The sequence below is a fragment of the Dermochelys coriacea genome, chromosome 1 (genome assembly GCF_009764565.3).
Source record: "Dermochelys coriacea isolate rDerCor1 chromosome 1, rDerCor1.pri.v4, whole genome shotgun sequence".
Classification (NCBI taxonomy): domain Eukaryota; kingdom Metazoa; phylum Chordata; order Testudines; family Dermochelyidae; genus Dermochelys; species Dermochelys coriacea.
Genome location: NC_050068.2, coordinates 162540978 through 162556933, shown reverse-complemented (window position 1 = coordinate 162556933; position 15956 = coordinate 162540978). Strand labels below are relative to the sequence as shown.

The following is a 15956-nucleotide window of genomic DNA, read 5'->3' as shown; positions in this document are numbered from 1 at the left end:
AGCTCTTATGCTCCTATAACCTTTTGGTTCTTACAGGAAGAAGGCAGCAAAGAGTCCATTGAAGCAAATGAGAAAATGTAAAATTAGTGTTCCAGTTGTCCTCTAAACATAGTACTTACAGTTTCCTAAAAAATACTACTTAAAATGTATATTCTCTCTCTTCTTGGAATAGCCTTTCACTTCTCTGCCAAGCTGGCCCTGCCACTATTCTCATGTCTTTCAAATCCTTTCTTCCCTCCTTGAAAACTCACTTTTCCATTAATTCTTATATTGCCCTCCTCACTAACTTCCTCATCCCATCCTCCTTTACTAAATTGTCATCTATTTCTCTACTCTTTCTAAAATATTTTTTTTGTCATTCTATATATACTACTAGTTTCCTCCTCCTCCTCCCCCCATTTTACAGACATTGATTAATAATAATGAGGAAGTACTGTGTACGAAAAATGATTGGACAGAGAATATGCATGATGAAAAATAGATTTTTGTTTTTGTTGTTAGCTTTCCAGGATTTGAGATCATCACACCTTTTTAATAAGGGAGGAGAATGAATCCATGAGAAATAATCTAAATTAACCTGAATCAAAAGTGTACAGTACTGTTCTTTAATGATAGTATAACTTCTGAATACCACATAAAAAAGCCAAAGAATCTCCAAATAAACAATGAAGATGAGTCTTGAACATTTTTGACAATGTTTAGCAATAACATATTCATCTTTTTTTTATAGACAATAAAAAATAAAATTTTAGATTTCTTGAATCCGCTGACGCCACACCTTGGAGTCCAGTTAATATCAGCAGTAGCAGCAGTGTGGAACAGCAAAAAAGCTCATAAGAATCAAAGTAAAATAAAGGTGAAGTTTAAAGAAATATTAATTCATATGATAGTTTCTTTTCTGATGAGAAGATAGAGGGTTTTGTTCCTAGGTTCACTGCAAAGCCCCACACGTTTTATTTTGTTTTTGTTGTACAAGTGACAAAGACAATCCATTAGATAAGAATTTGAATTCAATTTAAATTCTTGAATTCAAAATTTAAAATGTGAACACTATAAGTAAATGGAACAAATATAAACAAATAGGAAAAATAAAGATTTTAATGTGTTTGTGTATTGAAGAAAAATACTGAAAGAAGAAAATATTTTACTTAGAGAATCAAGAGACCATTTGTCTGGGGCATGACTTCTGTAACACAACCTGTGCCTTCTTTAGGACATTTTCATTGTGGGGGAAAAAGAAGTCACGGTGTCTGCCTCGCCAGCCAGCCTGCTGCTGAGCAAGATTCATCAATGAATTTTTACACATTTAACTCTATATCTGCAGAGTTATATGGGTTTTTCAATATCTTAAGGCATTTAATATTTAATTGTTTAAACCATTTTTATTGTTAAATAAAGAATTTCTTTCCAATGACAAAAATAATCTTACTGGCTTCCACTTTTCTGGAAAAAGACTATTTTATTTTTTATAGAATAGTAGAACTTGTTTACATTGGTCAAATACTTGGTGTGGGAAATGGAAATAGAAAAATAAGTTAAATATTATAGTGTTTTTTTAATTTATGTGCAAACTAAAACAGGACTCTCATTCTGCACATTATTAAAATTTATTTTAAAACCTTATTTCAGATTTAAATAGCTGTCCAGAGAGTGACCTTTCTCTTTTTTGTGACTACTTTCAAGGTTTAAAAATTTGTATTCATTCCACACTGCAACAAAAACACGACCTCGCGACCATTTCCACAAAATGGAATTCGCAAAATAGCTGTATTCGGATTGAAAAGCTCAACTTTTCAGTTTGTTCTCTCTGGTCAGACTTGAACAAAGAGCACACAGGAATCACACAACCTGCAATTGAAACTATAAATCTCCATGAAATGTTTTGGCTTTGAAACAGCATGTTTTGACTAAATTTCATTTAGATGAAAATGTTCTGACCAGCTTTAGAAACAACTGCAAAGGAAAAGCTCTTGGTTACTAAGGTGATGATCTCCACTTTCATGCATAGATGCAAAGAACAATTATCAGTAAGCACTATGTGCCAAATCAAGTCCAGCACTTTTGAGTTGTTGGAGCCCAGACAATTCCAGTTTTCCTCCATTGCTGTCCAAGGTTCCAGGTTAGAAACCTTTCCAGAGGAGGAAAGTTAGAGGTAGCTCCCTCTGAAGCTAAACATGGTTACTAAGTACAAGCCCTCTTCCTAACCTGCCTTAGTCTGAATGCATTATTGCCTCATTATGCACCCAGCCTAACAGGGCAGGTCAGAGAGAGAGAGTGAATGAGACCCAAACTCTGATCCCCTTAGGGGTCCTTTTATGATAACTTGTTGCGTAGTTCCTAAATCACCCATTTGAGTTTCATATGCATATTTGCACATGGTTAATAGTGTGAAATGCTGTTTTCCTCCATCTTCCCTGGTACATTGAACTTAATTATGTTTGTGTCATTTAGATTCTTCCAGTGGCAAATGCATCTCAGCTTATTCTTGTGGACTTAGTGTGTGCACTTAAAACTTTGAAGACTGACACTATATTACAGCTGGTAAAAGAAGTTGTCAAGAAACCATCCCAAATCAAAGGCGAAGAGGTAACTGCTAAAATAATATTCAGCTTTACTAGGTCTTCATTCTTCCAGGGTATCCCTGAAAAACATCTATACTAACCTTATTAGATGGGAAAGAGGTTTTCAACATTCATTATTCTTTTTTTGTTGTTGGTAATTATTATTAGAATTTGCTTCCTCATCATATTCTGCACCTGATTAAAGGTGTACTCAATGTTTATACAAAAAGAAAAGGAGTACTTGTGGCACCTTAGAGACTAACAAATTTATTAGAGCATAAGCTTTCGTGAGCTACATCTCACTTCATCGGATGCATTGGGTGGAAAAAACAGAGGGGAGATTTATATACACACACAGAGAACATGAAACAATGGGTTTATCATACACACTGTAAGGAGAGTGATCACTTAAGATAAGCCATCACCAGCAGCAGGGGGGGAAAGGAGGAAAACCTTTCATGGTGACAAGCAAGGTAGGCTAATTCCAGCAGTTAACAAGAATATCAGAGGAACAGTGGGGGGTGGGGTGGGAGGGAGAAATACCATGGGGAAATAAAAGGAGTACTTGTGGCACCTTAGAGACAAGTACTCCTTTTCTTTTTGCGAATACAGACTAACACGGCTGCTACTCTGAAACCTGTCATGGGGAAATAGTTTTACTTTGTGTAATGACTCATCCATTCCCAGTCTCTATTCAAGCCTAAGTTAATTGTATCCAGTTTGCAAATTAATTCCAATTCAGCAGTCTCTCGTTGGAGTCTGTTTTTGAAGCTTTTTTGTTGAAGTATAGCCACTCTTAGGTCTGTGATCGAGTGACCAGAGAGATTGAAGTGTTCTCCAACTGGTTTTTGAATGTTATAATTCTTGACGTCTGATTTGTGTCCATTCATTCTTTTACGTAGAGACTGTCCAGTTTGGCCAATGTACATGGCAGAGGGGCATTGCTGGCACATGATGGCATATATCCCATTGGTAGATGCGCAGGTGAACGAGCCTCTGATAGTGTGGCTGATGTGATTAGGCCCTATGATGGTATCCCCTGAATAGATATGTGGACAGAGTTGGCAACGGGCTTTGTTGCAAGGATAGGTTCCTGGGTTAGTGGTTGTGTGGTTGCTGGTGAGTATTGCCATCAGATTGGGGGGCTGTCTGTAAGCAAGGACTGGTCTGTCTCCCAAGATCTGTGAGAGTGATGGGTCGTCCTTCAGGATAGGTTGTAGATCCTTGATGATGCGTTGGAGAGGTTTTAGTTGGGGGCTGAAGGTGATGGCTAGTGGCGTTCTGTTGTTTTCTTTGTTGGGCCTGTCCTGTAGTAGGTGACTTCTGGGTACTCTTCTGGCTCTGTCATTCTGTTTCTTCACTTCAGTAGGTGGGTATTGTAGTTGTAGGAATGCATGATAGAGATCTTGTAGGTGTTTATCTCTGTCTGAGGGGTTGGAGCAAATGCGGTTATATCGTAGCGCTTGGCTGTAGACAATGGATCGAGTGGTATGATCTGGATGAAAGCTAGAGGCATGTAGGTAGGAATAGCGGTCAGTAGGTTTCCAATATAGGGTGGTGTTTATGTGACCATCGCTTATTAGCACCGTAGTGTCCAGGAAGTGGATCTCTTGTGTCCAGACTGGTCCAGGCTGAGGTTGATGGTGGGATGGAAATTGTTGAAATTATGGTGGAATTCCTCAAGAGCTTCTTTTCCATGGGTCCAGATGATGAAGATGTCATCAATGTAGCGCAAGTAGAGTAGGGGCATTAGCGGACGAGAGCTGAGGAAGCGTTGTTCTAAGTCAGCCATAAAAATGTTGGCATACTGTGGGGCCATGCGGGTACCCATCGCAGTGCCGCTGATTTGAAGGTATACATTGTCACCAAATGTGAAATAGTTATGGGTGAGGACAAAGTCACAAAGTTCAGCCACCAGGTTAGCCGTGACAGTATCGGGGATACTGTTCCTGACGGCTTGTAGTCCATCTTTGTGTGGAATGTTGGTGTAGAGGGCTTCTACATCCATAGTGGCTAGGATGGTGTTGGATAGTCTCTACCTAAAAGAATGAATGGACACAAATCAGACGTCAAGAATTATAACATTCAAAAACCAGTTGGAGAACACTTCAATCTCTCTGGTCACTCGATCACAGACCTAAGAGTGGCTATATTTCAACAAAAAAGCTTCAAAAACAGACTCCAACGAGAGACTGCTGAATTGGAATTAATTTGCAAACTGGATACAATTAACTTAGGCTTCAATAGAGACTGGGAATGGATGAGTCATTACACAAAGTAAAACTATTTCCCCATGACAGGTTTCAGAGTAGCAGCCGTGTTAGTCTGTATTCGCAAAAAGAAAAGGAGTACTTGTGGCACCTTAGAGTAACAAATTTATTAGAGCATAAGCTTTCTTGAGCTACAGCTCACTTCATAGCTCACGAAAGCTTATGCTCTAATAAATTTGTTAGTCTCTAAGATGCCACAAGTACTCCTTTTCTATTTCCCCATGGTATTTCTCCCTCCCACCCCACCCCCCACTGTTCCTCTGATATTCTTGTTAACTGCTGGAATTAGTCTACCTTGCTTGTCACCATGAAAGGTTTTCCTCCTTTCCCCCACCGCTGCTGGTGATGACTTATCTTAAGTGATCACTCTCCTTACAGTGTGTATGATAAACCCATTGTTTCATGTTCTCTGTGTGTGTGTGTGTGTGTGTATATAAATCTCCCCTCTGTTTTTTCCACCCAATGCATCCGATGAAGTGAGCTGTAGCTCACGAAAGCTTATGCTCTAATAAATTTGTTAGTCTCTAAGATGCCACAAATACTCCTTTTCTTTTTGCGAATACAGACTAACACGGCTGCTACTCTGAAACCTGTCAATGTTTATACAGTTTCTGATTTTCGTTTTTATAAGAGTAGTCGTTGGATGTTTTTGTGTTACTTTGGCAGCACAAAGCTGAAGTAAAGCCAGCGTAACAGACTTCTTGTGCATTCTCCCAGCACAGAGGAATCTCCAGATTTCATAAGGCGAGTATAGTGGTTCTAGCCCACTTGCTCTCAGCAAAGGGGGCACGGGCAGAGATCCATTCTGTTTGTCTGATCACTAGCTGCTGTAACAGCCTGGGGGTGGGGGGATTGTTTCCTATCATTGTAACTTACAGCAGCCCTGATGCTGCACTAGGGCCTTTCCAGTGTAAAAAACACCTTGGCCCCACTCCATCCTGGGATACAGATGGGCAAGTCACAAGGATCTGGCTCCATCTATTTTAAATTCATAGTTCAGATTATGAAAAATGAAATAACTCAAAGTATCTAACTTATTTTTTTCCATTTTATCCTATTGTATTTCTTGCATTTCACTCTGCTTGGATAATTTAAATATTAAGTTTCCCTTCAAGATTATCAAACATTTGCCAAGCACTTTGAGAAAGAAAGAGCTATATAAGAACTAAGTATTTTGGTTAGTAGCTTCACTTTCTGGTTCTCATGTACTACAATGCTGATCTATTTAGGCTCCAAACACTTCTGGAGAATGTTTAAATCTAAATAAAATCTATCTTTTCATTGAAATCTTAACAAACATGAAAATATTTCTCTTCATATTAGGTTTATATGAATCCTCTTTAATTTGGGGGCCTAAACTATGTCCCAGTACTCTTGAGCCATTGAAACATTGGAGCAAGCATTAGAAACAGAATTTACAAAGCAGGCACCAAAATTCCTCAGGTTTTTATGATGAGCCAATGTTTCCTTTCAAATTGAGTAACTTGTATAAAATAAACATCTAGAAACTGTAAATATGTGTGTATTAAGGTACAGTTGTGCGTGTGTCTGTAATTCAGCATAACAGAAATGAAAACATTGGTACAATCATCCTGCCTATCAAACAGAAAACAAGCTTTAAACAAAATCTAATCCTAGTGAGTGTTTTAAAACTCATTAAGTAGTGGTTTCATTAGTAAAACTTTTTGAGGGCCTTTCTTTTTATTAAATAAGACTGGTAAAATTGTAAGTGGAACTTAGAGACCTTCCTGGTTATCCAGGAAATGTAGGTTTCAGAGCTTTTTACAAAACTTCACTTCCCAGGTTCATGATAGCAGTTTGGCATAACAATGACTTCCAATGATCCTGGTTAGTGACGTTGCTTCTGTGGTGATTCTGCTGTTTAACAAATCTTGCTTTGAAAGAAGCCAGCCTTGTTACCATGCAGAGAGGTACATTTATAATTATTTCTAGAGCTTTGGAAGAACGAGTCTGGTGGACAGAAAGGATGTGTCTTGTTTTATTCCAGACTTCCCTAGCAAAATCTCTGAACTACCTACTTATATCTACACAGACAAGGCACAGCCTATCAGTCTAAGACTGGGAGACAGATTGCTCTCAGGGGAAAAAAAAAACAAGTTTCCCATTAAACATTGAGTCCTCTAACAGCTTAAATTTCATTTTGTTATAAAGTAAGAACATAATTCCTTGTTTTTATTTTCAGAAATCTTCTCTAGTGGATATCCCAGTGCTGAGATTCAGCTATGCTTTCATTCAAAGGTAAGTAGGTTGTTACATAAAGCGATTTCATTTCGCTACAAATGCTATTCCAGCAACTAACAGCTAGCATTATTACTTTAGCTTTACTTTGACCTTTATATCTGCTTGGCATAGGAAACCTCTACGTCATCAGTGCTTACTGAAGCAGAACTGGACAACCACTACATTGTCAAATGACAGACATAAGATTACTGTGTGGTGTGATTGCATTGATGTATTGGTGTTTGACACAACAGCATGCTGTAACCTTCTCAAATGGTTGTCAGGACATTATGCTGAAATGTTTGTATTACCTTTCTCCAGCTCTGATACTGTTCCCAGCTGCTGGAAGAGTGTGTGAAGGATACTTCTCCTTAATCTCCCTTCCAGGCTTTCTTAGGGAGGGCTCCTTGTGTTTCCAATTTATACTCTGCATTCATAATATTAGACAGCATGGGGGTGATCAAAACTCTTCTTATCATACATTGCTGTGTATGCATGGAACACCTTAGGATATTTGTCTGCAAAGCCTTCTCATTATATCATTCCAGGAGACTCTCTTCTTTCACAACACTGGCATATTCCATATGGTCCAAGCCTAGCTTTAGTTTGCAGGACAACTGAGTTAATTCTGCGTACTGTTTTGACTTTGATATCCTATCACAGTAGTGTGTTGATGTAATATAAGTGTCATCGTGCATTGACAGGATGATATGGTATTTAGATAAATACTGTGGATAGTAGTTAATTAGACATGGGGAGAACTAAAGGCTAAAGTTGGTGGGAAGCTCCTAGAGCCAGCACTATCTGCATCTGTGGCTGGTGTATTGTTTGACATCAGACTTGCATGTTGTTTTTGGCAGACTTCCTGTCTCAGCCCTGCAGGAGAACTTTCAGTCATTGTTAGGAGTGCTGAAGGAATCTGTGCAACTGAACTTGGCTCCACCTGGATATTTCCTGCTTCTGAGGTATAGCACAAAAGAAGGTGGTTTGGTTTGATTTGATAGATTGAGTAGTACTGTCCATATTACTAACTTGGGATGAATTATTTCTCCTACAGTACTCTGAATGACTTTGTGACCAGAACTCCTAACATGGAAAATAAAAAAGACCAAAAAGACCTGCAGGTACTGTATATGCACACTTTTAGTTCACAGATCTGGCACTGCACTCTTCATTATAAACAGAGATTATCCCAAACCAAACTCCATGTCTGAACATCCACAAACTCTGAGAAAGTTTAGGTATGGTGCAAGCCAGTAAGTAAATGTGTGAGAATGCATAAAACATAATCTTCTAGCTAACAAATGATATTGTATATTTTTGATAAAGTTCTAACATGGCTCAGGATGCTGACTGGCCAAAGCTGTATTCAGATTGGGTGTCTCTTGTTATGTCATCCTCTAGATTTAAATTCATAACACAAATATGATGTCATCAGATCCCTTCATTTGCATCATTGAAATTTTCAAAACCAACTAGGAGAAATAGGTGCACTATTCCCATTGAAGTAATGGGAGTTGATTCTTTTCTCCGACTGTTTCTGCTTTTGCCAAGCTAGCTCAAGCACCACAGACTTGTCACGATCATCTTTGGCTCTGAATTTGAGATGCAGTGTTGAAAAGTGAACCTTCTAATAGCTGTGATTGTGGTGCTTTTGCTCCCCAGCAGATATGGTAGAGATGTGAGTGACTTCCTCCAGTTCTACTCCATAAACTGGCCAGCAAGATAATTGTGTAGTGAATGCCTAGCTTCTTACAGCATTACCAAGAAGTGACCTGATTTTTCTGGCAGCCTTGGAAGGGAAACCTGAAGTTTCTGAACCAGAGTCTCCATCCTACAGTGAATAACTGTTGTTCAAACATAAGTCTGGAAGTAGGGTTTGGCCCAACCCTACAAGGGGAAGACTGAAATATGGCCAGATGAATTCCCAAAAAATAAAACGACACTGTTAAATCACTCAGTTAAAAGTAACCAAAACCCCATCTAATTTAATAACACATGGAAGCCCTGTAGCTGAAGAGAAAAGAAGAAAGCAGACAGATTTTCAGACCATACAGTTCAGAGCCTAAAGAACAATAGAGGGAACTGGTGCAATTTTTTTTGAAAATCTGAAGAACAAATTCAGAATACACAAGTCTTTGAGAGATGACTGCTTATTAATGCAGTATAATGAAAACTTTGCAATCTTCATTTGAACCCACTGGATGATTGCTCCACTAGAACTGAAAAATATCTTGATCAGATAAATTCTGTCGCCCTCCAAGGAGACAAAGTTAAGAAACCTCAGGGAACAAAAACTCTTCCTTTAAAATATAGTAACTTGGCAGGTAAAAGACTGGAAATCTGAAGAACCAGGTAAGAGTCCATACTGTGAACAATTAGGGAAATATGCAGTGAGTTGAAACCTTTGAATTTATCAGTTATCGTAAGAATGAATCCCTAATATGTTTCAAATTTGTGACCTAAAAAAGTATATGAGGGAAAATGTTGTGAGAGACATTTTGGGATTCTTTGGGGTTCAAACATCCTGCTCACCATTGGGGTGTATGGACCCTGATTATCTCATTAACAACAATACTATTGTATTCCTATTGGATGCTCTGGTTGTGCACTCTTATCCTAATGGCCAGAGAAGCAGTGGGAGATAAGATCCATAAAGAATAAACTCATCATCTAGCCTGGCTCAAGCTAGAAAAAAGAAACTTGTCAGGGGGACTAATGGTAACAATAGGATTCCCAATCAAACTGAAAATACAAGAGTCTGCGACAAGACCTATAGCTTCTGTGACAGAGATTCTACTAAACTGCTGATGTAAATCATTACAATTTAAAATGCCCAGAAAGCAAATGAGGAAGTGGAAAGAATGAAGACATTCTAAACAGACTTGGTCTGGTGTGTGCTCAGTGTGTGCCAATCTACACAGAAGTAAAAAACTGAAATGGGTTGCTTGTTTCTCCGTTTTTTAATCTTTGATTCTGCTCTTCTCTTGCCAGTGCTTAACTTTTATACCACAGTTGAAGAGCATGTTTGTCAAAAGGGAAAAATTCCCCCTTCCCATTGTGATTATAAGGATAGTCATCAAGAGTAGATTAATTATAGTGTGAGGTATTTTTTGCTATCATAGATGAATTTTCTTGTATATTAATGTTTTAGCCCAGATATGTGCATGCATGCATACACATGTACATAATGACCTTTACATGGAAAGGTAAGATTAAGACCTGTATGTGAATCTACTCTAACCCAAAGCTTTGTTCTTTTTCATTGTTCATGCCTACTACCAAATGAAATGAGTGACACTTTACTACCTGCAGAGTGCTGATAAATGTTTCTCTGCTCTGTTTGTTGTTACTCACCTCCATATACTTATAGCTATGGTACCAGGTACAAAATACTGTGCCAGTTTCCAAATAAAACAAAAGCTTCCTTGGGCTGGCCAGGTCCCAATAGCTTTCATCTGATACAGTGTTGCATTGATTACTTTTCAGGAGGTGACCCAAAAAATCTTGGAAGCTGTGGGGAATGTTGCTGGTTCCTCCCTGGAACAGACTAGCTGGCTGAGCAGGAACCTGGAGGTGAAAGCCCAGCCTCAGATCTCTTTAGTTGAATCCAGTGCTGAAGATGACTTGTATGGTAAGGTTCTTTCTTAAGGATCCAGTGTCACTTCTGACCTTCTTGCCACTTTTCTCTACCATTTACAAATAGCTATTTGGTATCGAGGTTAATAGGGTATAACTGTAATATTTCTGGCAAATTCCTTTTTAAAGAACTATGCAGTTTTAGTTTTTTCTTAAATGAAAGCTAAACTTTAGAAATCCAGGAAATTCTACATTCTTCTTCAAATGCTGGTCCCTATGGGCACTCACTGTGGTTGCATGCCCACTTGAGACTGTAAAACTCTTCCATAGTAGTGTTCATTGGTCCATGCCTGCACCCAACTCCTCATACTCTGAACCAAAGGCATAAAGGGTGTCACAGAGCCACCGCCTTTCCAGTTCCTTTTTGCTCTTCATGGTCTAGAACAGAACCTTTCTGTGTCGGTAGCCTTTCTAGCGCTCCCACTTGAACTTTGTAAATAGTGTGTAAACAGTTTTATCTTTAGCTAGTTAGCTGTTAGTTAATTTAGTTAGCTAGTTCAGGGGTTCACTCCCCCCTTGTTCCCTATTGTTCAGGGCACCCAGTATGCCCAAGATTCCAGGCTTCAGGTCTTGTCTGCCTGTTCCTGGATCTTCCCAGTTCACAACTCCCACAAGAGCTGGTACTTACCTTGGGGAATCACCCGTTCCTTCAAAATGTGACATCTGCCAATCCTTTCTCCCTTCTACTAGACAGTCGCTGAAGTTTAGGCTCCATAAGCATGTAATGAAGCTGTCATGGGGCCTCAATATGGTCCTGGGCTCTCCTTCTCCCCATCTCACTGACTTGAACCTCTGTGTAGTGCCTCTCTGGCACTGGTGCCCTCTAGATCAGAATCCTCCAGCAAGCTGGTAGAGTTTGTTTGTTACAGTATACCACCACAACAGCAATTTAAGCATAAATTTCTTTATTAAATCCAGAGGTCAAATGGTATTTATATAGCTGTTCCAAATGGGCCTTGAATGCCTAAGCAATTATCACATCTATACAGTAACGTGTAGTTATATGTATTGATCAGATACTTACAACAGGGTCCCCAGGATGCTCAAACTCATGTTGGCTGGCTCCAACTGGACAGGCAGGTGTTGTGCTTATAAGAAGCACACGGGATCTTTTTCAGAGGAGAAGGCAATATGCCGCATTTAGTGGAAATACAACAATTAGCATATGCATTTAATCTCTCTCTCACTCATACACTCACACACACACAGTCCCACCGGTTGATGTTATAGTTACTAGTCCAGAGTCTGGATCAATCTAGTGGCGAGCTAGGTTGATCATGGGTAGGGAGGAGCCGGTTCCATCGGTCGCAATATGATGCTCTGGGGAAGTCTTGGCAGGACGAACCCAACGTTTCGTGATAAGGCCCTCCGTTTATATAGTGATTTTCCTTCATTGGGACCAATGAATTTTGCACCATCATGCTGTACTCAATCGTTGTTTGATGAGTGCTTGTTTTCTTAAATTGTCCTTCTCATTCTTTATCTTGTTCTTTCATTAAGTCTCTCAGGGAGTTATCCCATGCTGGTTTTGATTACAGCTATCTTGTCCCCTTTGATAGATGCCTGTCTCATTTTTAGAGTGGTCAATCTGTCCTCCTCTGACATTTCAATAGGGACATGTTGCAATCTCCTGGCGCCCTTACGTCTGTTCTCGGTTCCTCCCTAGACCATCTGGTCCAGTGATGGCCTTCACACTTATCTTCTAACACACACATTCCTCATTCACACACAAAACAGGATTGATTTATACAGAGCATTTGATTTACACAGAGCATTTGAACTGAAACTGCAAATAGCAAATTACCAGGAATTAATGTCCAAATATGACTTTATTAATTACAATATACTGTCGTAATTTGCTAATAAGATACTACAGGAACATGGGCCCCAATTCCAGGCCATTCTGGACAAAGGGAAACTGGTTGCCAGATTGTCCATTCAAGCATCACTCAATGCAGAGGACGTGGCTTCCTGTTCCATGGCAACCTTGATAGTTATGAGCCAGGCTTCTTGCTTGCAATCCTTGGGTTTCCCCATGGTGATTCCAGTAACAACCTGCTTAGCAAGAAAACAGACAAGTCACTTTGCTCTCACGCAACCCTTCGCTCCTGGCAGCCCACAGGAAATATTCTAAGCCCCCTCTTCACAGGGTACTACCCCCCCCCAGCCTTTCTGTCATCAAAGGGCCTATGAGCCCCCTTGGAAGTGCCAGAGGATACAGCAAAGCAGACATGCCACACTCCTGCCGCCCCCTCTTCAGACTAACCTGCATACCAAGAAGGTATTTTGATGGGAGGCTCGAGCACCACCAGCCAGTCCGCATAGCCAGTTCATCCCACCTATTTCAGTGGCTGCCTGGCCCATTTCCTCCTGATGCGTGAGCATATCACATTGGACATATGGGTCTTGGCCATAAGCTCAACTGGCTACATGATAGAATTCCTTTCTGCCCCTTTTCCAAAACCCCTTTCCCTGTCTCTCTTCAGGGACTTCTCTCATGAGAGGATTCTCATACAGGGGGTGAACTCCCTAATCCAGGTAAGAGTAATAGATCCCATACCCTCTTTACATAGGGGGAAGGGCTTTTACTTCAGATACTTTCTCATCCCATTCCCAACCCCACCCACCCTGGACCTCAGACAGTTAAATGTCGTCATATGATGTTCAAGATTCTGTTCACCTTGATCTCCATAATCCCTTCCCTGAACAAAGGCAACTGGTTTGCGACCCTCTGTTTTGAAGGATGCCCGTTTTCATATAAACGTTCACCCTGCACTTTGTGGTGGGCCTCTAGAGCATTTCCAATACAAAGTGCTACTCTGCCACACCGAGAGTTTTCGCAAAGGTACTGTCATGGTGGCAGCATACCTGCATCAACAAGATACCCCAGGAGGTTCCTACCTAGAGCATTGGCTGCTCATGGGATGGTCGTATCAGGAAGTGCAGGCTGCAGTCACTACTTTCACTCCTTGGGACTTCAAGTAAAATCCAGAAAAGTCCGTTTTAACCCCCACACATGCTATATAATTATCGGAGTGAATCTCCATTGCCAAGAAGTATGAAGGAAGAAGCAGTCTTCCCAAAGGCGCTCTCAATGGATTTCAGGCTGCATCCCTTCTTCAGACTGTCACGGCTCACTCACCTGGAGCTCAGGCTGCCTCGGTGGCTTCCTTTCTGGAATTCCCCTCTCGGTGGTCTGTAGAGCAGCAGATTAGGCATTCACTTCTTCTTCTTTTTTCCCTTTTACTAGGCATTATGCCCTGGTTCAGGCTTCTTTCAAGGAAACTTCTTTTGGTTCAGTGATCTCTCAATCTGTGGTGCGGAACACTTCTTGCATCCTCCGCCTTGATGAGCATTGCTTTGGAATCACCCACTGTGAATACCCATAGGGACCAGCACTTGAAGAAAGGAGCATTACTTACCTTATAATCACTGAAGTTCTTTGAGATGTGTGGTCCCTGTGGGTAGTCCACAAGCTGCCCTCCTTTCCTTCTGTTTGGACCTTCACTTGATTCGCAGTAGAGTAGGAAATGGAGAGTTACAGGTCAGTACAAGTTGCCTTTTATACCCTTTGTTCAGAGGGTATAAATCCATTCAAATAATCTGGGAAAAATATGCCTCTTTTTGACTAAGGAACATTGCTGAATAAGCGTTTTCTAGTAAATTTTTCGTTTTTCCTAAGGTCTTTGCTAAATGTAAAGCATTCAGATAGAGGCTGCAGAATTTTCAAATCATCGATACTTGTATAATGGGCATGTGTAACGTGACCGACAGTGCATTGTCTGTCCCCAATAATTGATCATTTACTCTTCTTTTTCAAATCCTATAACTTAAAGATCTGAGGATAGAAGCTTGTATCCGCAGACATGCTAGCTCTGTTAACACCCGTTTATTGGAAACTGGCCTATGTTTAAGGCTTTAAGGAAGTTTAAAATGATACAATGTATAATCCCTGTAAGATCAAGGGTGGGCATGTGTATGAGGAGCTGGCAGGGTTCCCAGCAGTACTTCACTGCAACTCACTATGCAAGGTATAACCCACATGGAAACCAAACAAATCCTGAAACTTACAGGTTTGCCACAATAAGTTCTGCTTCAAAATGCAAATCAAACATTTTGTCTTTTTTCAGATGCTTCACTCATACCATCTTCAATGGTGTCCGCCTCTGCTCCCTCAATATACAGTGTTCAAGCTCTCTCTCTTCTTGCAGAAGTAAGATATAAAGTTCCTACACATTTCCTGAAGTAGGACAAAATTGTAAGAGGGATTAGATTTGTATCACTGATCAACAAGACATCAAATTAAGCTCAATCAATTTATTAATCAAAGACTATACATCTAAGATTAATCAGGATTTTACAGAACACAAGCAAAGATTGATACTTTACCCTTCCTGGGTACAGTTTTGCAGATTTGGTCCCAGTTTGTTGCAATTCAGTGCGGTTTTTATATCCTGGCTGTTTGTGTACTTATACAGTTTATGGTTTCCTATGTAACACTTTCTAATCAATTACTTCACTTTGCCTTTTGCAGTTGGTTACATACATACATTATCTAATCATAACCACAAATTTGACAGTAAGGTAACATTTCCTGCACAAGCAAGATGATTCATGTCCCCTATATGTTCTGTTCTATACTCAATACAGAGCTCACTTATGAGTAATTTTCCATTATTTTTCACTATAACGTATGCAAAGCTTCATGCTTAGTACTGATTCATTTCCTCCAGTTATGTTTGTTTACCCGTTTATCCTTTTCTTGTGGTCTTGATTACAATTTCATAACCTATTATTCAAGCACTGAAACCAAGCATATTTGCTGCATTTGCTAGTACATATGCAGTTAAAAGTGCCTTCTGAAGCTGTAAAAATAGATACATTTCCATTGCTTTTAGAGCACATCTTATGTACGTTTAATACGCTCAAAGTTAGCTTTACCTTTTAGTTCCCTGAACAGAGCTGGGAGCCCTAGGCCTATATGACAACCGTCCCATAGCATTACTTCGTAAAGCTTTATGGGAGTCAAGCATATGAGCTAGCAAGACAGATGCTTGCCATTCTTCTCTATATAGTGGTTAACAATTGATACAGCTAAACTAAGGTGTGGGGTTTATTCTGGGGTATGATAGTGAAGGTGAGACCGTTTTCCTTTTTGACTTTTTCTGAAGTTTAACATTCTCCCTCTCCAAAAGTGTCTATTGCAGCTTAATATGATAGGACATTCCAGGATGCAATCCAGACC

At 39.9% G+C, this 15956-nt stretch overlaps 1 protein-coding gene and 1 long non-coding RNA gene across 6 annotated transcripts in view; one reads left to right on the top strand and one right to left on the bottom strand.

Moving 5' to 3' along the window:
- DOP1B (DOP1 leucine zipper like protein B) overlaps window positions 1-15956 on the top strand; it is an 88357-nt gene that overhangs the window by 56259 nt on the left and 16142 nt on the right. For all 5 annotated transcript variants that reach the window (XR_006278739.1, XM_038403955.2, XM_043507648.1 and 2 more), the window contains 7 exons: window positions 731-856; window positions 2452-2586; window positions 7035-7090; window positions 7933-8037; window positions 8130-8196; window positions 10562-10706; window positions 14842-14924. Coding sequence is in view for 4 of the 5 variants with exons in the window: in XM_038403955.2 (XP_038259883.1) it covers window positions 731-856; window positions 2452-2586; window positions 7035-7090; window positions 7933-8037; window positions 8130-8196; window positions 10562-10706; window positions 14842-14924 (717 nt within the window). In the remaining variant the exon portion in view is untranslated. The remainder of the gene's footprint in view (window positions 1-730; window positions 857-2451; window positions 2587-7034; window positions 7091-7932; window positions 8038-8129; window positions 8197-10561; window positions 10707-14841; window positions 14925-15956) is intronic.
- Window positions 12082-15195, bottom strand: LOC122458639. The gene is made up of 2 exons (XR_006278741.1): window positions 13580-15195; window positions 12082-12766 (listed from the first exon to the last, which is right to left on the bottom strand). It is a non-coding gene; the product is annotated as an uncharacterized LOC122458639 (long non-coding RNA).